The sequence below is a fragment of the Zeus faber genome (genome assembly GCF_960531495.2).
Source record: "Zeus faber genome assembly, chromosome: 14".
NCBI classification, from domain to species: Eukaryota; Metazoa; Chordata; class Actinopteri; order Zeiformes; family Zeidae; genus Zeus; species Zeus faber.
This window is the reverse complement of record NC_137200.1, coordinates 25,966,906-25,991,905: the sequence shown is the minus strand read 5'-3', so window position 1 is coordinate 25,991,905 and position 25,000 is coordinate 25,966,906. Positions and strand designations below refer to the sequence as shown.

Sequence of the window (25,000 nt, the reverse complement as noted above, 5' to 3'; positions counted from 1 at the left end):
CTGCGCCAACATTAGAGAGCTGCGTTCATACGTTATCCTGCCATGGTGCCTAATGAGCCAGGCACCCTGACAAACACACACACACACGCACACGCACACACACACACACACACACACACACACACACCGCGCTCTGGCCATCAGCATCAGAGGTCATCAGCGCAGCCGCGTGATAAGAATCACCCGAGCATAAAATAGTCTTTTCAGTTGGTCACAATGACAGGAAGTCTTCGTTTTCATTTTCGTGCTTTCGGGTTTTTGTTTCCCCCATCAAGGATCCTATAAAACCCGCGGACACGCCGGGTCAGGGCGGGTGCCGGGCGGGCGCCGGGCGGGCGCCGGGCGTCCGGACCGCTCCCGTTAACGTCCCCATAAACACACAGAGAGACTGCCCCCGGAGACGACCGTCGGGCCCTGCGGGCGCAGGACTTTCGGCGGCTCATTCGGCTGAACTGTGCTGCGGCGCCGCCTCGGGAAGAAGCTAACCGGCGGAGAGAGAGACAGGAGACCCGACTCTTTGAGACACAGAGCTCATCCGAGACTTTTGAACACGTCGTCCGCCTGATCTCTAGGTATAAAGCTGAGTGTTATGTGTGTGGTCCAGGGCGGAGGTCAGGAGGAGGGAGGTTGAGAACTCGGTGACTCTATGAACTCCTTACGTTCACAGCAAGGTTACGCATGAATTAGTAAGTACGTAATAGTACAGTTTATATACACATACACATAGACTGTATATACACATACACACAGACTGAATATACACATACACACATACATATGTATGTATATATAAATATACAGCTATATATATTTCTTTACACATCAACCACAGATAAAAAAAAAATTTAAGTGAATATTCTTTTGTCATAACGACGCCTTTGATTCGTAAAACTCTACAACGGGGAGAGTATCTGAGCGCCGCAGCCCTTCCTGCAATCAGCAGCTTTTGAGAAACACGTTAGGAAGACAAGAAGCGACACATTTTCCTAACACTGCACGGCGGGCGCTCCCCCGTGTGCTGCGCTCAGCTCCAACAGGCCTTGGTCGGCACAAAGCGAGCGGTAAATCCAGGCGGCGGTGCAAGCCCGCCCCCCCCACCGGCGTCATAATGTGAATATCTAAGGAGCTATAGGAGCACTCTGCCGTGTTTCTAAAACTGTCCTCAGAAACCTCAACGCTTGTGTGGGATGTAGGTGAGGTGCAGTGTAGAAAATGTGAATAACCTTCGTTTTCAAGGCGGGTGGTGGCTTCTATAAGGGTGTGAGTGTGAGTCCCTGCATGGGCCCTATGTGTGTGTGTGTGTGTGTGTTTGAGTGAGAATGTATACTCGGTATTCCAGATCTACGGCGGCCTCAATCTCGCCGGAGCTTTAACCTTGCTAAATCCCCTATTAGGCGTTGTGGGAATGATGATGTGAGCAGCGGATCCTGGCGGTAGTTTCGCTTTCTAAGAGCCTCCAGTGGGTCGCAAACAGAGGAGGGGGGGGGTATTACAAGGTTAAAGGTGGGATAACCCCCCATACGATGACAATTCCAAACTGGTATTTTCATTTCCTGAAGAGAGCGATTCCCCCGTGGCAGCCGCGGCCAAATGCTGTTTGCCTATTTCTGTTCAGATAAATTCATCTCCCCTTTTAATGGAGCGACCAGACAAGGAGAAAATGTGCCCGACACTGTCAACACTGTCGACACTGACGACACTGACAACACTGACGACGCCAGTGTCGCCAGTAACATCTGTGTACCAGTGTCGCCTGTAACATCTGTGTACCAGTGTCGCCAGTAACATCTGTGTACCAGTGTCGCCTGTAACATCTGTGTACCAGTGTCGCCAGTAACATCTGTGTACCAGTGTCGCCAGTAACATCTGTGTACCAGTGTCGCCAGTAACATCTGTGTACCAGTGTCGCCTGTAACATCTGTGTACCAGTGTCGCCAGTAACATCTGTGTACCAGTGTCGCCTGTAACATCTGTGTACCAGTGTCGCCAGTAACATCTGTGTACCAGTGTCGCCTGTAACATCTGTGTACCAGTGTCGCCAGTAACATCTGTGTACCAGTGTCGCCAGTAACATCTGTGTACCAGTGTCGCCAGTAACATCTGTGTACCAGTGTCGCCTGTAACATCTGTGTACCAGTGTCGCCTGTAACATCTGTGTACCAGTGTCGCCAGTAACATCTGTGTACCAGTGTCGCCTGTAACATCTGTGTACCAGTGTCGCCAGTAACATCTGTGTACCAGTGTCGTCAGTGTCGCCGGTGTCACCGGTGTCGCCAGTGTCGTCAGTGTGGACAGTGTCAACAGTGTCGCCAGTGTCAACAGTATCGCCAGTAATGTCTGCGTAGCAGTTTCGCCAGTTTCGCCAGTGTCGCCAGCGTCACCAGTGTCGACTGGCGACACTGGTGACGCTGGCGACGCTGGCGACGCTGGCGACACTGGTGACACCGCTACACAGACGTTACTGCCGACACTGACGACACTGACGTCCTGTCTTTCTCTGCCCGTTCACTCCAGACCATTTTTTACTGCTGCTTTCTGCATCTAGATTCATTTGTTTGTCCATCAGTTCTGAATAGTGGTTAGGCTGTCAAGCCGTCCAGCCAACCAGTCAACCAGCTCAACCAGCCAGCCGACCAGCCAACCAACAAGCCTGTCAGCCAGCCAGCCAGCCAGTCGTCCAGCCAGCCAACCAGCCAACCAACAAGCCTGTCAGCCAGCCAGCCAGTCGTCCAGCCAGTCAGCTGTCCAGCCAGCCAACCAGCCGTCCGGCCAGCCAGGCAGCCAGTCAGCCAACTGACCGGCCAACCAACAAGCCTGCCAGCCAGCCAGTCGTCCAGCCAGCCCTCCAGCCAGCCAACCAGCCCAACCAGCCAGCCATTCGTCAAGCCTGCCATCCAACCAGCCGTCCAGCCAGCCAGCCGTCCAGCCAGCCAACCAGCCAACCAGGCAACCAGCCGTCTAGCCAGCCGGCCAACCAACCCAGCCAACCAGCCATCCAGCCAGCCAGCCAGCCAGCCAGCCAGTGAAGATAGCGGACGCCTTTTAATGGCAAACTGTTGGTCTCCTATTGGTGAGATAAACATGGAAGAGAGATTAAAACCCCAGGGTCTGCCACAATCTCCTGCCTCCATCCTCTTTCCCCCTCGCTGTGGTCTTGCAGGAACCGGCACTACAGATCCTAATTCACAAGCGAGCCCATCTGGTCTGTCGGCCACCGCGGAGCCTAAAGACCACACGTGGCTAAAGCCGCGGTGCCAGCGGGGACAAAATGCCAAACACCGTGGCTCGGAGAAAGAGGCAGGTGACGAGGAAAAAGGGAGACATGCCAGAGCGGGCCTTCCACCGTTTAATTGCTAACCTGTCAGGTTTGTCATTCGGGGGGTGGCACAACCAGGAACGGTCAGAGCTGTCGCCAGTGGTGTTGGGAGTGGGAGCGGCGGGAAAAAGGGAGGGTTCCGTAGAACGACCGACTTACTTCCCTGGAACGGCGCAGGGGGCCGGCGCAGGAAAGGGCCCGCGCCGCCTCCAAGCCGACGAGCCGGCGCGGTTATTAGGAATGACTAAACAAATCATTTGTTTTGCCTTTGTGATTAGGTCAGGGAGGGGAGCGAGGGCCCCCAGGTAGAGCGAGGCAGCGTGCATGTGATTAGCCGTGCCATTTCAATGACATTCATACTAATCGCTAATAACAGGTCATCACCAGGAAGAGAATACGAACGGGAATTTACTCGCAAAGCTTCGGGAGCCTCGAGTGAGGCCGCCTCGTTCTGCTCGTCGTCAGCGCGCGTTCCAGGTAGATCGGGGAGAAGAATCGTCGGCAATCCAAGTACTGTGTACTTTGTAAACAATACCGATGCTCGCGCACCCGAGGGACGCTTCAAATAGCGGCGGTATCGAAGGAACAAGCTGTAGTTAGGTTTAATGTAAATAACAGATGAGCTTCTGTTCTTTCCTCTTTTCCAACCGACGGCGGTCCCCGTGCTCCGCTTCGGGGTTTTTTTTTTTGATTTCCTGCTTCACGTCGTATTTGGGTGAGAAAGAAAATAATTGGTTTTGTTCTTTAACCCCCCCCCCCCCCCCCCTCCCTCCTTTGGACAGAAAATCTGCTTCTGGTGCTAAGCCATCTTTTAAAACTCAAATGACCCCGCTCCAAAACACCCCTCCGGCCCCGAACAAAAGAAAGCATTATCAGACCTCGCTCTCCACGGCGCTAGATCCATTTGGTAAACAGCCTGTGTCCTACAGTAGTAATCAGAGGGTATTTTTGAGGGATTTGCAGGCTGGCCAGGAGGCATCCGTTGGAGTGATCCCTAATTGCTAGAAGCGGAGGCCTAGACTGCCTGGCGCTCCTCTGAAGCAGCTTCCAGCCAGAGGACCTGACGGGAAGAGGCTCCCCACTGAGAGACATGCCTCCCCCATACCTCCCTCATCCCTCTTTTGTTATTCCTCCCTCCGCCTCATCGCACGTTCTTTTCACTCCTTCTTTGCCGTTTCTATTTTTATTTTTTTTTGTCTTTCCTGATTTCCTCCCCCCCACCCCCGATCGCTCCTGTCTCCTTCCCTTAAACTGCCCCGCTCTCCCTCCTCTCCTTCGTCCAGCGAGGCGGCAATCACTCCGCAGACGTGCTCTGCTCAGTCGGCCATGTCCGCTCTCCGGCGCGGCGGCTGATGAGGCATTGTGTTGACGTAAGGCGGCGGGGTTGATCGCAGTGCGGCGGTTAACCCGTGGTGACGTGGCTTCTACTCCGGGTTAAAAGCCCCGCACACAAGCTGTCCTTGTGAAAAGGAAAATATATATATATCTACTGTATATTAGCGCTGTAGAACAAACCTGTTCATTTTGCAATCCATTTGAAATTAAAAAAAAAACTAACGCAATTCTCTCGACCCCCACGCGGTCGGCCACGCCCCAGCGGCGCTCGGCACTCCGTCCGTTCCGTCTGTTTAGGTCCGACTTGACTCGGCGCGGTGAAGTTTTCAAAACTTTCAATGGGTAAGAGAATCTTTCCTGTGCAACCCTTAACTTTTTGTTTTATTTGCATTTGGAGTGTGTTTGTTTTATTGACGTAGTTGGATTAGTGGGTGAGTTCAGCGTTTGGTGTTTATATTTCACACATCCGCTTCTGGCATCCACATTTTTATCACTGGAATGAATAATAATCTATGAATACATTGTGTAGTAATCTATAAATACATTGTGTAATAATCTATAAATACATTGTGTTTTATCACTGGAATGAGTAATAATCCATAAATACACTGTGTTTTATCACTGGAATGAGTAATAATCTATAAATACACTGTGTTTTTTCACTGGAATGAGTAATAATCTATAAATACACTGTGTTTTATCACTGGAATCAGTAATAATCTATAAATACACTGTGTTTTATCACTGGAATCAGTAATAATCTATAAATACACTGTGTTTTATCACTGGAATCAGTAATAATCTATAAATACATTGTGTTTTATCACTGGAATGAGTAATAATCTATAAATACACTGTGTTTTACACTGGAATGAGTAATAATCTATAAATACACTGTGTTTTAGCACTGGAATCAGTAATAATCTATAAATACATTGTGTTTTATCACTGTAATGAGTAATAATCTATAAATACACTGTGTTTTATCACTGGAATGAGTAATAATCTATAAATACACTGTGTTTTATCACTGGAATGAGTAATAATCTATAAATACACTGTGTTTTAGTGCCGGCTCTTAACAGGAGGAAGGCGGTGAAGGTTGTTCTCCGTGGAAGGAGGAGGATGCAGGAGGTTTCTATTAATGTATAATGTGTACATGTATACATAGGTATTTATTGAGCTGTTTCTGTAAAGTGTTTTCTGACTATTTGCCGCACACACACACATACACACACACACACACACTACAAATAAATATCATAGCATAAAAATATGCTATTAAACAATATCATTTTAATTAAAATATACTTCCTTTGTGTTTTACATTTGACATTTAAATATACATTATTACAAGTGATAAGAAACAGCAATTAATCACAGCAAATTGTGTGACACAGGTACTCCTCACTTGACGACAGAGTTCCATTCCTTGGACCCGTGTTATTTCACAGTAAGGGGGCGTTGCTGGTATATATAGTATATATAGTATATATAGTGTATATAGTTTATACAGTGTATATAGTATATATAGTGTATACAGTATACATAGTGTATATAGTATATATAGTTTATATAGTGTATATAGTATATATAGTTTATATAGTATATCTACTTCTACTCTGTGAGCTAAGTACTGAAGGTAAGTTTCATTTAGGAGGATTAAAATGTATATTTAATACAACACAGACAATTAATCCTATTATATAATTATAGAACCCAGAATCGTGAATGTGGTGCTGCCCCCCGCGGTCGCCTGCGCGAGCGCCTCGTGTCCATTACGCACATTTTAGTATGTTTTGTATTTTTAGAGCTTATAGAACTTATTGTGTGCCATGACATTTCACTGCATATACTGTATGTATGACCGTATAAGATTAGATAAACCTTTATTAGTCCCACAACGGGGAAATTTACATGGTTACATCGTATATGTATGTGACAAATCACCTTGTGAATCTTGAATCTAGTGTATATAGTGTATTCATTATATATAGTGTAAACAGTATATATAGTGTATACAGTATATATACTGTATATAGCATAGTAGTATAGTATACATAGTATATATCATTTATACAGTATATATGGTGTATATATAATATATAGTGTATATAGTATATATAGTATACGTATATAGTTTATATAGTGTATACAGTATATATAGTGCATACAGTATTTATAGCATATATAGTTTATAAGTATATATAGTTTATATAGTTAATAGTATATATAGTGTATACATTATATATAGTGTATACAATATATATAGTGTATACAATATATATAGTGTATACAGTATATACAGTGTATATAGTATATATAGTGAATATAGTATATATAGTGAATATAGTATATATAATGTATACACTATATATACTATATGTATACACTATATACACAATATACACTATATATAGTATATATTGTGGTATTATAGTATATTTAGTGTATACAGTATATACTGTATAGTATATATATCATATATAGTGTACATAGTGTATACATTACATATAGTGTATACAGTAAATATAGAATATATTGTATTTAGTGTATAGAGTATATACTGTATAGTATATATCGTGTATATATAATGTATATAGTATAAATAGTATATATAGTATATATAGTGAATATAGTATATATAGTGTATATAGTGAATATAGTATATATAGTGTATACACTATATATAGTGTATATAGTACATCAAGGTATACAATTTGGTGGTATTATATATACACTATATATATCCTTATACATGTATCTATACCCAATCTTCAGAGTAACAGTGATGCCACATCCCTCCGCACGTTAACACTGAAAGGCGGCGGCGGCGGCGGCGGCGGACGGAAGGTGAAAAGGGGTTTTGCGGCGGCAAGCAGAGCTCAGACCAGCGGCTGGGGGAGAACAGGGGCGCCCACCTCCCGTCCGCAGAGCGGGGCGGACGGACGGACGGTCGGGCGCACGCAGAGGGGGGAAAAGCCGTCCCGTTCACAGCGGGCTCCGCTCGGTGAGGAAGCGGCTCCCCCCGGCGTGACGCTGACTTGCTAGAGCGGTCCAGGTAAAGAGATTACAGACGTACACAAAGCAGCGTTCTGTTCCTCTGCCGAGCAGGAAGTCGCCCCCGGGCCCCCGGGGATGGGGGAGGGGAGGGGGGGCGACTAATTCTCAGCTTTGGCCCGTTCCCCGATACAAAGCTCCGTCCCCTGCCTCCCGCCCGGGCCCCCGTTCAGAGTCACCGGGAAAAACCGGCTAATTCGACGATGACGACGACAACAACAACAACAACAACACCACCTTCATCCCGTCTTCCTACGCGGCTGCAAATTGCCCTCGCTTGCGTCATTCCCAACGCAGCGACTTTAAGAAGCTGGCGAGCGGCGGCCGTTACGCCCGCTTTCAGGCCATTTTCCTTTTCATTGCATCATGGTTAATATTGTCATCGGCGAGAAGGACGGCGCTGCCTGCGTGATTGTTCCGGGCGGTGATTAACTGATGTACACGAAGTGAATCCAACCAAACCAGGGGGTTAGCGATGGATCCTTTCTTTTTTTTTTAATTATTATTATTATTTTTTTTTAAACCCCCGCCGCCCTCTAAGATCAAACGCACCCGTCGGAGTGCGGATAACCCCGGAAAGCGCATGCGGCGCCGTTTCCAGGCGCGCCTCCTTGACCCGGTTCATCAGACGCCCGCCAACCTCGGAGCAGCGTTTGGCGGGCGAATCGCAACGCCGGCGCTTGCACCGCGCGTGCGCTTGTCGTTCTTGTTCTTGGTGACTAATCAAATCGACGGAGGCCGGCGACGCCGCGCCGAGCCCCGTCCGGGTTACGCACGGAACGGAGAGATGTGTTGATGAGGAGAGTGGCGGCGGAGGAGGAGGAGGAGGAGGAGGGCTAATTACGCTCCGGCAGAACGGCGTCGCGACGAAGGACGCCGGCGGGCGCGGCGACGGAGGGGCCGCTCCGTCCTCTGCCTTTTAGTCGGAAAATTAAAAACAAGCCGCTCCCAACAACGGCGGCGGCTGCCAGTCAGTCCTTTGGAGTCATCGCTCCTCATCGCCGTCGCCCGTCCCCCCCTTCCCTCTAAGAGGTGCCATTTGTCTCACCTCGGCAACACTCTCCTTGGTGCCGGCAATTGTGTTTGACAGTGAAATCACATTTTGGATCGTAGATCATACGTCTGCCCGTGGGATAAAAGTAGGCAAAGAATGACAGAATGATTTTGACTCCGAGCTCCACGCGCTCTCATTCCCCGCCGCCTCCGCCGCCGCCGCCGTTGCTGCCTCCGCCGCTTGTCATCCCATGTAAGCCTGAAGTATCGGGGAACAAAGAGCACGGCGTGCAGCACGCGCTCTGGACGGAGCCCGGACAACACCGGCAGACCGCAGCCTCCACCTGACGGTCACCTAGCGGCTCACCTAGCGGCTCACCTGACGGTCACCTAGCGGCTCACCTAGCGGCTCACCTGACGGTCACCTAGCGGCTCAACTAGCGGCTCACCTGACGGTCACCTAGCGGCTCACCTAGCGGCTCACCTGACGATCACCTAGCGGCTCAACTAGCGGCTCACCTAGCAGCTAACCTGACGGTCACCTAGCGGCTCACCTAGCGGCTCACCTGACGATCACCTAGCGGCTCAACTAGCGGCTCACCTAGCGGCTCACCTGACGGTCACCTAGCGGCTCACCTGACGATCACCTAGCGGCTCACCTAGCGGCTCACCTGACGATCACCTAGCGGCTCAACTAGCGGCTCACCTAGCGGCTCACCTGACGGTTACCTAGCGGCTCACCTAGCGGCTCACCTGACGGTCACCTAGCAGCTCACCTGACGGTCACCTAGCGGCTCACCTTACGGTCACCTTGCGGCTCACCTAGCGGCTCCCTGACGGTCACCTAGTGGCTCACCTAGCGGCTCACCTGACGGTCATCTAGCAGCTCACCTAGCGGCTCACCTGACGGTCACCTAGAGGCTCACCTAGCGGCTCACCTGACGGTCACCTAGCAGCTCACCTGACGGTCACCTTGCGGCTCACCTGACGGTCACCTAGCGGCTCACCTAGCGGCTCACCTGACGGTCACCTAGAGGCTCACCTAGCGGCTCACCTGACGGTCACCTAGCGGCTCACCTAATGGTCACCTAGCGGCTCACCTGACGGTCACCTAGCGGCTCACCTAGCGGCTCACCTGACGGTCACCTAGAGGCTCACCAAGCGGCTCCCTGACGGTCACCTAGTGGCTCACCTAGCGGCTCACCTGACGGTCACCTAGCGGCTCACCTAGCGGCTCACCTGACGGTCAGCTAGAGGCTCACCAAGCGGCTCACCTGACGGTCACCTAGCGGCTCACCTAGCGGCTCACCTGACGGTCACCTAGCGGCTCACCAAGCGGCTCACCTGACGGTCACCTAGCGGCTCACCTAGCGGCTCACCTGACGGTCACCTAGCGGCTCACCTAGCGGCTCACCTGACGGTCACCTAGCAGTACATTCGCCGACTTGAGACCCCCTTCCTTTAAAACCGTATGAAAACATCTGGAAACATCTGTGGAATCGCTGCGATCGGTGTTCCGCTCCGAAGGCGGTAATTGACGTTGGGGCCGTTGCAGGATAACGCTGAGAGCTCCGCCCGCGGCCCGACCCGGGCACTGTCGCCGGACTCGGGTGGTTGTGGTTGGGGGTGCTGGGGGTCAATTAAAAAAGATTATTAAAAAAATAGTTTTAAAGCTCTAGATCAGCCGTTTCAAGCGGCAAAAGGTCACAACACCTTTATTCTTTCGACCAAAAAAAAAAAAATCGGAAAAAGTTCAGCTGAGGCTGAGCTTAAGCCGGAGCCGCATGGGAGTACTGACTGGCTCCAAACACATTCATCGCTTCGCCACCAAATTGTGGGAGCACGTCCTCGCCGCTCCTTTCACACTGCCAGGAGACTACATTCCGTTCATGAGCGCGGCACATCGCGGCCTCCCCCCTTTTTGAGACGGGGGGAGGCCCAACACCTCAACACCTATAGGTGTTAAAAGGGGCCGGGGAGGGTGTTAAGGGGGAGGCGGCGGGGAACAATGGCCGCCCTCTGGCGTCAACCTCTGGACAGCCCGAGCCGCTCTCCAAAAGACGCCGAATTCGCCACAATGAGCGGCGGCGGCGGGGAAGGAAAGGCTTTAGAGAGTTCAATTTCCAGCACAATTGGACTCATTCTTTCCCCTTTAAATGCCAAGGAGATGGTGTGCGGCGCGCGCCTTTTGTGAGCGGCTTTGCTTACAGCCAGTGTCCTCCAGCAGCGGCGGCGGCGGGGGGGGCGGGGGGTGGGGGGGGGTGACAGAGTAGGTGGAGACGGGGGCAGAAATACCGTGGCGGTCGGCGCGGCAAAGAAAAGGCAGCGAGAGAAAGAACGGGCGTGAGTGACAGAGTGAATGAGGATAAAGGGAGGGAGGGGGGAAAGAAAAAAAAAAAAAGAAGGAGGCGGAGGAGGAGGAGGAAGGGGGAGGAGGAGGGAGGAGGACGAAGGGGGAGGAGGAGGAGGAGGAGGAGGAAGGGGAGAGGGAAGGTCTCCTCCAGCCGCGGGGCTGGCAGCGCTACCTCGCCGGCGCTATCTCAAGGACAATGGCGCCGGCGGAGGAGGCCGCGCGTTTCGTCGTCCTCCTCCTCGCCCGAGGGGGGAGAAAACAACACCCGCCACTCCATTATACGCCGGGATTCACCGCCCGGTTTGGGGAAGGCGTCGCCCGCCGTCTTTGCCGGGGCGCCCGTGAGCAAGGCAGCGGGGAGCGGCGTGCGTCCCTAATCTAAATGGATATTATAAGAGCCCATAAATACTTGATGTGTTCATTTGAGGGGCCGCCGCCGCTCCTCGCCGAGGAGGGGGCTGCGGTCGCGCCACGGTCGTTTTTCGGGGGAAAGAATCGGAGGAAGGGTCACCTTGAAGGTTTCAACCCTGTGTGCCGTCGCTCGGAAAATTAATCTTAAATAATTTGGTGGGGAAAAGGGTGTAATGTCATCAAATCTCGGCACCGGCGTTCGCGCGCCCGGGGTACGTGCGCCTGCATTTCCTGTGTTCCGTCGGGGTTTTCGTCCCGTTGAGGACGGAGTCGCTGTTTTACTGCTCAGATGATTAAATGTCATTTCCAGGTCTCTCCTCACGTCCCGTCACGTGCGGAATTTTAAGACCTGCCGGAATATTTCAGGCTCCGTCGGTAGACCTGGGGGACGGCCATATTGGATTTCGAATGCACCTGGTCTTCATATACATATGTGTACATATACACTATATGTGCTGTGTACTTATATATACACACACTGTATGTACTATATTTACTGTATGCACATATATATCTAGACTGTTTGTAGATATATACTGTATCTATACTGTATGTTTTTCTATACTGTATGTATGGTATGCAAATATATACTGTATGTGCATATATATTGTATGTACATATATCTATACTGTATGTACAGGTATGTCTATACTGTATGTACATGTATACTGCATGTGCATGTATACAGTATGTACATATACTGTATATACTGTATGTAATGTATGCACATAAGTACTGTATGTGCATATATTCTGTATGTACATATAATTACTCTATAGTACATACAGTATATATGCACATATACTGTATGTACATGCATATATATACTGTATGTACAGATATGTCTATATATACTGTATGTGCATATATACTGTATGTACATGTATACTGTATGCACACATATACTGTACGTGCATATATACTGTATGTACTTATACAGTATAATTATACTGTATGTTGTTTGTACATATGTATCTATACTTGATGTACTGTATGTACATATATATATATATATTCTGTATGTACTGTATGTTGTGTATGTACATATATCTATACTGTATGTACATGCTGTGCTGAGGGGAGAACCAGGCTGGATTTGAAAGGCGCGGCGGGAGGCGCAGCGCTTCGTTTACGGCAGCATTTGCATTCCTGATTTGGTTCCTGATTTTCAGGGCAAATTGGTTCCATGTCAAATGAATACACCTGGAACAAGCTCGAGGACGCTGCACCCTCTTAGCTCCTCTCCATTCCAGCGGCAAACACAGAGAAAACTGAGCAGACGGAGAAAAGGAGCCAAAACGCCAACGACAAGCTGACTATCAAGTGTCTGACAAATTGGGATTAACAACTGAGTCCTTTTTCATTCATGTTGTGCATCTTATAATTACTATTATTACACGTTATGTTTATGTCACCAGAGGAGTGACGTGAATAATAATAATGTCGACTTATTGCATTTGTTGACATTGGAGATCCGAACGGAAGCACTGGGACGGACTGATGGACATCCTATTTATAGCGACGTTTCTACCACTGGTTTTAAATAAATCGGACGCACGTTTGCAGAATGCGAAGACTTGACAAAAGTGGTCGCAGCCAAACGACTGCTCCTGCCGCCCCACACGCAGGGTCAAGCTATTAAGAAAAACAAGCCGCTGTTTATCCTCCATTGTTCTGGGTTCTGAAGTGCATTTATCAGCCTCAAGGCACCCGGGAGGGAGGGAGGAGAGAGTGCAGGAAGGGGGAGAGAGAGAGAGAGAGAGGGAGGGAGAGAGAGCAGGAGGAAGGAGAGGGAGAACAGACCTCACACTGGGTTCTGTCATTACTGATCAAAATCCCCTCAGAGCCATAGATCACATCCACTACAGTTCACATGTTCCACACTGAGACTCTCCCCCCTCTACACACACACGCACGCACACACACACACACACACACACGCGTGCATGCACGCAGGATGAGAGCGAGAGAGAGAGAGAGAGAGAGAGCAGGAAATGACCATGAATGAACCTATGACAGTGAGTAAAACAACGACACTCATTTAAAATCGTTTGGTCCAGGTTCCCTTTTCCCTGGAAATAATAATATACTGTATATATATATATAATACACTGTATATATAAACGTATGTCATGTAATAACCTAAATACACACACGCGCACACACAGACACACACACACACACACACACACACACACACACACACACACACACACACACACACACACACACACACACACACACACACACACACACACACACACACACACAGACCAGACCGCTCAAGAGCATCAGAGTGCTTGTTGAGTGGACGTCCATGACACCCTCATCCCAGAATTCCATTCAGAACCGCTGCTTTCTCCTCCCGACTTCCAAGGCCGATCAGTCCATTTGCCCCGTTTCGCCCTCGCCGCGGCCGGCGACGCCGCTTCGTGGGGTTCACCGCTCGACCCGCGTCCTCGGCGGGACGGGGCCGACCCCCGCCGCCGACAAGGGAGACGGCCAACAGGGGAGCGCAGGCAGCGCGCAAACACACTGAATGTCTGAATGTCTGTTTTCCCCATGAAGGGTGATTCCAAAAGAAATAAACAATACGGAAAAATCTTCCCCGGGCACAGGACGCTTTGAACAGAATCACCTCGTGGATCACCACTTTAAGGTGCGATATTTAGGAGGCCTTGTGTGTGTGTGTGTGTGTGTGTGGGGGGGGGGGGGGGGGGGGGGGTGCCTTTGCAAAGTCCTCTGGATCTAAGATGAGACGCCGATAAGAGAGAGATAACGTCAGTGCTTCTCCTCGGCCTTATCTGACACTGTTATCTGACTACACAAGCAGTGCTATCTCTCCATCCTGCCCCCCACCCCCCCTAATATCCCAACACACACACGCGCGCGCGCACACACAGAGCGCAGCGTCCAAACTGAAACATGGTAAACGACGCGGCGGCGTATTGATTGCTCTGACACGCTCCCATCGCTGGACAGATGGCTGGGCTGATAGCGGGAGCAGACTTATCTCGGGGGCCCCCGGAGGGGAGGGGGACACGACACCTCCAGGAGCAGCGCAGGCGGAGGCTCTTACCTCTATGTCTGTTTGTAGTTTTATCGAACATAAGCATGGCGTCGTCCACCTGCAGGACAGAGAGAGAGAGGAGGCAGATGTTAGTCCGGCGTCGTCTCTTCTCCGGGAGAGCCACGCCCCCCCCTTCCACATCCCCCCACCTCCACCCCCCCCCCCCCCCCCCCCCCCCCCCGAACGCTGCCGGGGCGCCCGGGCTCTGATCCCTGCACCGCTTGTTAATAATGATATTTTAGGTGAGTGTGTTTAACACTAAGGAGGCCAAAGGCTGATACCCGCGGGCGCCGCGATCTGAAATTTAAATGACTCTGCCGTAAAGGATGTAACAGCCCGTCCCGCCCCTGACTCTTCCCCGAGTGATCGGGCGTCGCAGGCTGAGGAAAAGACGGCAAAACAGTGTCGATGCAACGATCCAGGCGCCGCTCACTGCTCAAAGCCGGGTGACACATTTCATCACTCAATTCCCGAAATAACGATGTCTGTTTTATTTTAATCATAAAACATACAGAATGTTTGAATGAAGGTTTGGTTGTTGGGATAACATTTTTAATAATAATAATAATAATAATAATAATAATAATAATAATAAGAATAATGATAATGATGATAATGATAATGATAATAATGATAACAATGATAATAATGATAATGATAATGATAACGATGATAATAATAATAATAATAATTATATTATTATTATTATTATTATTACTGTATGATTTATAAGAAAATATATAATGAATATAATTTTTACTATTTATTATTGGTATTGTTCATACAAATATTGTTAATATTGCTCGATAGATAGATAGATAGATAGATAGATAGATAGATAGATAGATAGATAGATAGATAGATAGATAGATAGATAGATAGATAGATAGATAGATGATAGACAGACAGATGAATAGATAGATAGATAGATAGAATAAAGGCGTCAGCCCAGGGGCCCAGGAGAACTAAAGGAGCCCAGGAGCCCAGAGAGAACCCGGCCCCGCTGATGAGAAGCGATGGCCGGGCTCGGGGCGAGCGACAGATATAGACATTGCACCGAGGGAGAGAGAGACAAATGGAATGCTTGGTGCTGTTGCAGGGCGAGCAGCAGGCCGCCATCTAGCATCCCATCAGCACCATCACCGCACACACACACACACACACACACACACACGCACACACACACACACACACACACAAACACACACACACAGCCACTGTTTGTCTTCACACTCTGAAAATAAGTATAGAAAAAACAAAAACAGATTTCTAGACAGTCTGCTTGGCATAACTCAGAGGAAGTGCTTAAAAAACAGATTGAGACATGTTCATTTGGCCTGTGATTTCTACTGGAGGGAATAATAAAGAAGACAGAGCGATGGGGGAGGGAGAGATGGAGGAGGGAGAGATGGGAGGGAGACGGAGGAGGGAGAGATGGGGGGGGTGGGGGTGGGGGTGCTGGGGGAGGGAGAGATGGGGAGGCAGAGATGGGGTACGGGAGACCGGAAGTCGTGCCGCGTTCCAAGGGCGGCGGGAAAACTGTGACGGCGCCGCCGGTGCCCGTGTGGACGGCACGGGCGCAGAGCAGTTCAAAACCACGTCGGACGCCCTCAGAACAATAACGATCTCAGGCACCGGAGCGCTCTTGATGGCGCCCGCCGCCATGTTGCCGCGACGTCAGATCTGTTATCTTGGTAAACTCAGGCGCAAGCGGTCGGCTCTGAAATTCCAACTTCAATAGCCCCCCCCCCCTTCCCCCCCGTCAACATGTGAATAAGCCAATCAACATTTCTGACCCTCCCCACCAATCAAAGCCGCCTAGAGCCGGGCCTGAGATCCCGCATCAGAGGAGCGCGACAGAACTTGTGTTGCTGCACCAGGGGCCTGCCTTGGGCCCCGACTGTTCCATCAGGTGATGTTATCACACAACACAACATCTGCTTCCAGATGTCGCGGCTGCTGAACGCTCCCTCACTTCCTGTCTGCTTGTTCGAAAATGACCGGACCGGTGGAAAGTGCCCGAGAAGCTAAATGAAGAAAGCAACGACTCTGTTCGGCCTCCGAAGCGCCCCGGGGGTGGGGGGGGGGGGGGGTCCCCCTGGATCCCCCGGTCGGATTGGCAGCGACGGTTCTGATTTCACTCTTAACTCCCGTGTTGAGAAGGTGACCGGAGCCACCTTCCTTCACCGTAGGAACATCTCCGAAGCACGGTGCTCCCTCGCCCAGGAACACTGCGGCCCGTTCGCAGTGCCCGTTTCGCTGGGACTTTCCTAAAAAAGAGAGAAGAGAGCCAGAGCACATCAGCTCCAGTTTCGGCTCCGGTTTCCTTTCCAACACCTTTTAAAGCCCTTTCACTTGGAAACAGAGCTCCAAAGGCCTTCGGCCCGGGCGGCTGGTCTCCTGGGGTCCCCCCCTCTGCTGCCCCGTGAGGAGTACTACACCCTGCTCAGAAGGAGATGGGCGACGCCGCCTTCAATTAGTCATTCAGTGGGTCTCCTCATCTGTGAATTCATTTTTATTCTTTTAATGTTTCAAAAAACAAGAGGAAGAGTTGAAAATAGTGGAGGTAAGAGACGGGATGCCGGAGACGAGGCAGGGCGTGACCGTCTCTGTGGTCCTATAGAGGTGGTCAGGGTGGGAATGCTTTGTGCCAGTGGTTGTTATAAAGGAGAGATGTTTGGAAAGTGAGTGTTTGTCTGTCTCGAAATCTAGGAGGGAAGAAACAGGAATTAGGAAGGAAAAAAGGTTAGCACACTGGTTTATTCATGACAATTATTGTATTATTCTATGCATTTTATTTGTCCATTATTATTACTATTATTATTATTATTATTATTATTATTACTATTTTTATAATTATTACTATTATTATTATTATTATCTGATGCTTTTAATGTAAAGAACTTTGAGTTACATATTGTGAATGAAAAATGAAAGATGTTAACAATAAAGACTACTATTATTATTACTACTATTATTGTTATTACTACTATCATTATTATTATTACCATTATTATTATTATTATTATTACTATTGTTATTATTATTACTATTATTATTATTATTATATGACAATTATTAGAATTGTTATTATTATATTACAATTATTTTTACTATTATTACTATTATTATTCTTATTATTAATATTACCAGATATAATTATTACTTGAATTATTATTATTATTATTATTACTATTATTATTACAATTCTTCTTCTTATTATTATGACTATTACTATTATTGTTATTATTATTATTACAATTCTTATAATTATTATCACTATTATTATAATTGTTATGATTGTAGTACTATTGTTATTATTATTATTACTATTATTATTACAATTCTTATTATGACTTTTATTATTATTATTATTATTATATTACTATTAATATTATTTTTATTATTATTATTACTATTATTATTAATACTATGATCATCACTATTATTATTATTACTTTTTTTTATTATTATTAGAGAAGGGGATCCAATCACACGCATACAATGCAACCCCCCCCCCCCCCCCTCAGTGTATGGATGCATCTCCGTGCTTCAGGGCTTTTCAGTGTAGTTATTCAAGCAGAAGACACTGTGCCTCCATCAGATGGGAGGTTAAGGACCTGTTCAGTGCTCACATAAAGCCCTGCACACGGAGGTGAGGCCAGGCTTCACCTCGGGGAAGAAATCTCTCTCTGTCCTCCTCCACCTTCTCTGTCACTCTTTCCTTTCTCCTCGCTCGCTGAAAAGAAGGGTTCAAAGGATAATGGCTGTCTTATCACTATGTAAAGAGGGAATGGGACTCCACTGAAGTGCCTGGCCTTTTGTGACAATGAAGAAAGGAGAGAAAAAAGGAGCAAAAGTCTATTTTGTGGCCGGAACCTTCCGCGCGCGGTCAGAAGGAGCGCACCGCGGGAAGACGGCACTCTTTAACTAAACGCCCTCTAAAGGTGCCACCCCAAACACGGGGGGCCGCGGGGCCCGCCGAGCGCTGCCCGGCCGGGTCAGAGGGTCCGCCGAGGGCCGGCTCAGTGGGGGAGGTAGGAAAGGGACGTCGCAACATGTGTGTTCACACATCTACAAGACGGGTGGGCGTGGCTCCGCAACGTGGAGCTCTGACCTGATTGGCTGGGTGCGAAGGAGCGGACACAGAAACACTACGTTCCACCTTTTGCACAGCGGTTCTGAAGAGACGGAACAAAAGAACGCGGCGAGTAAAACTGTTTGAATTTCGGTCCGGCGTCGCATAAAGTACGATTTTCTTTGGACGAAAAGTCGACTCCTCTAAGATGCGGGCAAGAGGACATTTAGATGGGATCTGTTTTTTTCTCGAGGCCATCCAGAACAGCCTTTATTTGTATTCACAACATCATTTCCTCCTCTTTTCCTTCCATTCCTCGTTGTAAAATGCGCTCCAGGCTCCTGAACTCCTTATTAGACACAGGTGGGTCTTTAAAGCCACGTCCAGAACCGGGCGGTGAATTGTTATAACGTCGATACGGTGTTCCGAGTCTAGACATCGGTGCATCTTAGCACCGATAATCACTTTCCAAACACTGAGAATCCCGCATCGTCAATAAAGAAGCTTTATTCACTTTATTTGGCCACTTCGCAGCTGTGCCGGTAGGACGGACGGACGGACGGGGCCCCGCCGGGCGTCCGTCTGAGCCCGGACTCTGAAGCTCCATGGAGCAAAGAGAACATTTCCATATGCGCCGGCACCGTATGACGGATGGGGGCTCGCGCCGAGCGCCGCCGCCTTATCAACGCTCCCGCCGCAGCATTCTCCAATATTCCATTACAATGGTCCCAATTAACAGAGAAATGATAGCTGCCCGGCGACAATGGACACATTTGTGATGGCCCGCTCAATTGTTCTCTTGCGGAGGAATCTATATCAGTGTCTGGGAACATGGAGCCGTAATGTGCTCTTGCACCCATGCTTGAGTGCTTTTACAAGTGGTGCTTTAACAAGGAGCAGGGACCAAAAAACGGGGAGCTGCCCACAAGCGCTTGCAGTACACGCCAGACGGTAGTACGGGTAGAGAGTGGACGGCGCTGTTCTGAACGCCTTCAGCAACCACAGGAACCTTTGGGGACAGCACAAGCCAAGAGAGTCGATTTTAAAAGGGAGAACGGGAAATAAGTGGAGGCACATTCAAAATAAACTAGGATTAAAGCACAATTTCTATATAATGCATGCTGCTTTTAATAATACAGGGCAAATATCATTTGTTATGTATTATTAATAGCAGCATGCGTCAGATGCTGGTTCTCTGTAAAAAAAAGATGCAGCCATCCACCTTTTATAGGACATAGTACACAAGAATTACAAGTATTGAATACTGAACTATGAATGAGGAGAGCGGTAACATTATCCATTTCCGACATTTTACAGCAAATAACCAAAAAGTCCAGAGAATCAAAGCGTTTTATATTGTATCATAATGTAAATATTAATGATATCCACCATGGGCTGAATGTCAACACCAGTAACTTCCCTCTTGTTGACATTAACAAAATGGCTCGAGAGAAAAAGCTGAAGAAGACAATTCCTCAATCTGTCAAGATTGCATATTTATGAGGTCCCCTGCTCAGCATCCACGGAGGTCGCTATGGTGATATGAGCTGATGTATATTCTAACAGGGAACTTGGTGTGCGCCTCCAAGCCTTGTTGAAATGCTGAGCCCGGGTCCTCCGCCGTCACAAGCACAAAGAAGCAACTGGACCAGGTTGTCAGGCGGAGGCATCCGAACGGAAGCAAGCAGCGTGACACTACACAGTACTGTCTACAGTAGTAGACACAGTACTGTCTACAGTAGTTTATGCAGTACTGTGTACAGTTGTATATGCAGTACTGTGTACAGTAGTATACAGAGTACTGTGTACAATAGTATGCACAGTACTGTATAGTAGTATACACAGTACTGTCTACAGTAGTATACACAGTACTGTCTACAGTAGTTTATGCATTACTGTGTACAGTTGTATACACAGTACTGTTGTATACACAGTACTGTGTACAGTAGTATACACAGTACTGTCTACAGTAGTATACACAGTACTGGATACAGTATAGTATACACAGTACTGTCTACAGTAGTTTATGCACTACTGTGTAAAGTTGTATACACAGTACTGTGTACAGTAGTATACACAGTACTGCCTACAGTATGGATACAGTACTGTATACAGTAGTATACACTACTGTGTACAGTAGTATACACAGTAGTATACACAGTACTGTATACAGCAGTATACACTGTACTGTGTTCAGTAGTATACACAGTACTATGTATATCACTGTTTACACAGTTCTATGCACAGTAGTATACACAGTGCCATACACTGATGTGATGTCACTTCCAACTGGGACAAGATGGCTGTAAAGACACTGGTCTGCCACAGGTTGAACATCCTGTGAAGCCAGAGGCTCCGTCCCCAGTGTCACCGACAAATCCACTCCACCGAGGAACTGACCCTTTACATAGTGGAGTGGGCGTCACCCCGAGCTGGAGGGGCGGGGCCCAAGGAATCCAGCCGAGTCGAGCGTTTTTTAAGGATCAGCGCTTCGTCATATCGCTCCTTTCTTCAGTATTCACTGAAACTATGGAAACGCTTGTACCATCCGTGACGCGCCTGATTCCATTTCACATGTTCTTGTTCTTTGATTTGATAATGCTGCCCCGACCGATGCCACAGATTTGGGTCTGATGCCGAACCCAATTTTGAACGGTCCTGGCAGACGAATTACCAACGTTTTGGCTGAGATTTTGTCCACAAACGCAACATTTCCAAATCAATTTTGAAAAACGTGTTATTAAACTTTCTATATTTGAGAACATTTAAGTTATAAGCAAACAAATAAAAACAAATAAACACACAAACAACTTTTTGATTGATGAAAAAAAAGTAAAAGATGATATAAAATAAAACGTATATTTTGAGTTTCCCATGAAGGCATCACCACTTCCGAAAACAAATTTCTTTTCCGAGTTTCCCGTGAACGCAGCGCGGCTTTCTGCCTGGAGAGCCGTGTCCGTGTCTCAACGCGGGTGTAAACAAACATGGACGTTATTCACAATGCCTCGTCGCACTTCGGCACTTATTTTGGCGAATAACATAAAAATTGTGTAAAACAGACAAATACAGGACAAGTAATCAATGTTTTTCATCGTTTGTCCTACCGATTTAAAAACCGGGACACATCGGGACACAACTGCCGATGCGGTCAGAAAAAGTCAAATAATGACCGATATATCTGCAAAACAGATATATTGGCCGGGCTCATATTAAAATGTATATTATTATAATTAAATAATAACAATAACAATAACAATAACAATAATAATAATAATGATAATGATAATTCAAATCCGTTTGAACTTGAAGTTGCAATATTCCAATATTAACAGAAACGTTGTGTGTGTTGTGGCCCCGTTCCCACGGTGCAGTGGGAGCTTCCTCCACCAACTGCGGTAACTAACCATTACAGTCACTTTATTCATGGCAGAGTGCCTCCTCCGCTGCCTCGGAGCTGCCAAGGAACACCGTGCTCTCTCGCCTCAAAAAAGTATTTTGGAGAGGTGTGCGCGAGCCGACAGTTTAACACCGACGACTTATTTAGAAGCTCCCGTGAAGCTCATCAGCTCTCTGCTCTGGCCCCGTCTTCCCGGAGCGGGCGGCGACTGGAGGGCGGTGGAGTGGTCAGGAGGGCTCGAAGGAGGCCGTTTGGGAGCAGCCGCGGATAATGACGGCAAATTAATATTTCGGCGCTCTGCCCCCCAGAGCGTGGGGCACAAGTAAAACCCATCGCGTTTGGGCGAGATAGCAGCCGTGGGCGGTCCGGGCCCGGGCCACGGTGCTCCCCGTGTGCGAGCGTTGCTCTCCCGTCAATGATAGATTTGTATTAATGTCTAAAAGCTTGTGCGGCACTCGAAACCACCAACACGCCGCTCTGTCTGGAACCGGAGAAACCCGCTCTCTTCACACCCGGCGCCTGCGTTAAACGTCCGCTGGCTGGAATACTACTTATTTTCAGGGTCACAGACGATCCGCGAGACCCCCACCCCCGGTGCCCTCGCATCGCCCCCGGCCAACGCTCCGTGCCGGGCGGCGACGTTTCCTTCCGTGTATCTAACAAACGGAGGAGCGCGTGGCGTCCGGAGTGTCCACTCATTTGAATGTGTTTATTGCTTGTTTGGTCGCTATAAAACGGAGCCGCTGGGGAAACAGATCGTTTGGATTGATCCAGTGTGCTCTGATGTCATGTTGCCGTTCATCGTATTAATAACGATAACCGCTTTTCTGTGTGTGTGTGTGTGTGTGTGTGTGTGTGTGTGTTTGTGCGCGCGTGCGTCGGTGTCGGCGGCCGCGGCGTCTCCCGAACACGCGCTCGGGCATCCTCCGGTTAGGGTTAGGAAAGGCTCAAAAGAACTGATTTCCGACCGGCCCAGGAAACGAGCGGCAGAGGGGGGCATGGAACGAGCAACCGCCGCTTTCCGTTCAGAGAGTCAAATCATTCCCCCTTTTGTTGTTTTTTTTCACCGAGTCGAGCGTCAAGGTGAAAGCCGCGCAGCGCCGACTCCTGGGGGGGGGGGGAGGATCTGCTCGCATGATGTCACCGCTGTCAATTCCGCGGAATAACCCCACGGAAAATGAGGTGTAATGGCGGGCGTTTTCTATTTATAAAACACTGTGGGAGACGCTGATGATATATAATGCGATGTACACGGACGCGGTAAACAGGGGGGGCCGCCTTCGGAGACGAGGCGGCGTCGCTCACTTTTCAGCCGGGGACAAAAGGGACGCACAAAGGCAGAGATCATAATACCTTAAGTGTTTCACTTAGATTAGCCTTAAGCCTTTTCAACAGTATGACATTCTCCTCAGAATGGGCGTGAATGGGCGCCAATAATAAAAAAAAAAACCATCCTTCTTTTCCCCCCTTTTATGCAAAACACTTTCATCTGTCATGTGGCGATAGCCCCTCTCTCTTTGTCAGCACAAATATGGGAGCCCCGATTTGAATACAGTTACACATCCCTCGATTTATTAAAGCTTGGATTAACATGACAGCAAGTTTTGTCTGGGGGCTCTTTAAGACGGCTCACAGAGGCAATCTGGTGACAGTAATAGGATCCAGCTAATATACTTGACTGATGCTCCTTTCCCGTGTTGTAAAGCAGAACAAAGGAACTGAATACACTGGAATAGTCTGTGTGTGTGTGTGTGTGTGTGTGTGTGCGCGCGCGCGTGCTCGCGCACGCGCTAGATCTTGCGCTAATCAGGCAGAATACCGTGACTTTGCCGGCGTCGGCGCTGAAGAAATAAAAACAGCAAAGGTCGCTGAGCAATCGTGCGACAGAGGACGGAGACAATTAAGACGAGACAAAGGGCGGCGACGCACGGCGACGCACGGCGACGCACGGCGACGCACGGCAACGCACGGCAGCGCACGGCAACGCGTGGCCCGCCGCTCTGAGGTCGACCCGAAAGAGGAGTTTTCTGAGACGGGAAGCGACGCCGAGCTCCGGCGGTCGCGACATGTTTCTAGAAGCAGCGCTGTCGCGTCCGGACGAAGCCCACTGTTTTTGCCACTGCCGCAGTGCACCCGGGGCGCCAGGCGGGCAAGCAGCACAACTTCCTGTTTCTAGTCTCCTCTCGCGCGAGAGGGTAATTAAAAAAAAAAAAAAAAACCTAGAGGAAAATCAGATTCGAGGGTGAAAACAGTTGGGAACGGATTCTCGGCAGCGGCGCATTCGGTGAGGTTGATATGATCAGCTGCCGATGACGGAACGGACATTTTGATACGTCCCGGCTTGGGACACATCTCCTTTACTGCCGTCAACAACAAATAAAAAAGACACAACGAAAACGAGGGAGCGCGAACCACAGCACTGCGACGGGTGACGAAGCGATCCTGCGGGGGGGCCCCCCACGCCGCGGTACATCGCGCGTTTTCCTGTGTTTGTTTGGGTTGCTGTTTCCGTGCCGACGGGCCGCGTGTCGAAGCCTCCATATGTGGAAGCCGCGTACGAGGTGGGTGAGCAGATCAAACAGGCATCTGGCCGACGGGCGCTTCTCCCCATACCTCTCAATACTAATTACCAATCCTCCGCCAGTGGCCCGCCGCCAGCTGTCATTAGCACCCGCCACGTGCGCACACACACACACACACACACACAGAGACACACAAAGGGACGTCCTGTGTGATCATCCACAGCCATCGCTCGCTCCATCTGTGGAGGAGACGCGTCCATGTCCTGCTCCGCGTCGTCACCTCCACCTTCCAAAGACGCAGCTGCCGCAGCAGGAGACTCACTCACAGTTTTCTTAATATCTGCTAAACGGCTCCGGCCGCAGCAACATTTCAGATGTTTATTTTATAGAAATTATTATTATTAGGGGTCCATCCCGCTATGTTATTGTTCAGATTATTCTTCTTCTTATTATTATTATTAT

At 48.7% G+C, this 25,000-nt stretch overlaps 1 protein-coding gene across 3 annotated transcripts in view; it reads right to left on the bottom strand.

Moving 5' to 3' along the window:
• Nucleotides 1–25,000, bottom strand: part of LOC307240572 (RNA-binding protein Musashi homolog 2) — a 229,858-nt gene that overhangs the window by 100,858 nt on the left and 104,000 nt on the right. For all 3 annotated transcript variants that reach the window (XM_080014390.1, XM_080014392.1, XM_080014391.1), the window contains exon 7: nt 14,548–14,596. In XM_080014390.1, the coding sequence (XP_079870516.1) occupies nt 14,548–14,596 (49 nt within the window). The remainder of the gene's footprint in view (nt 1–14,547; nt 14,597–25,000) is intronic.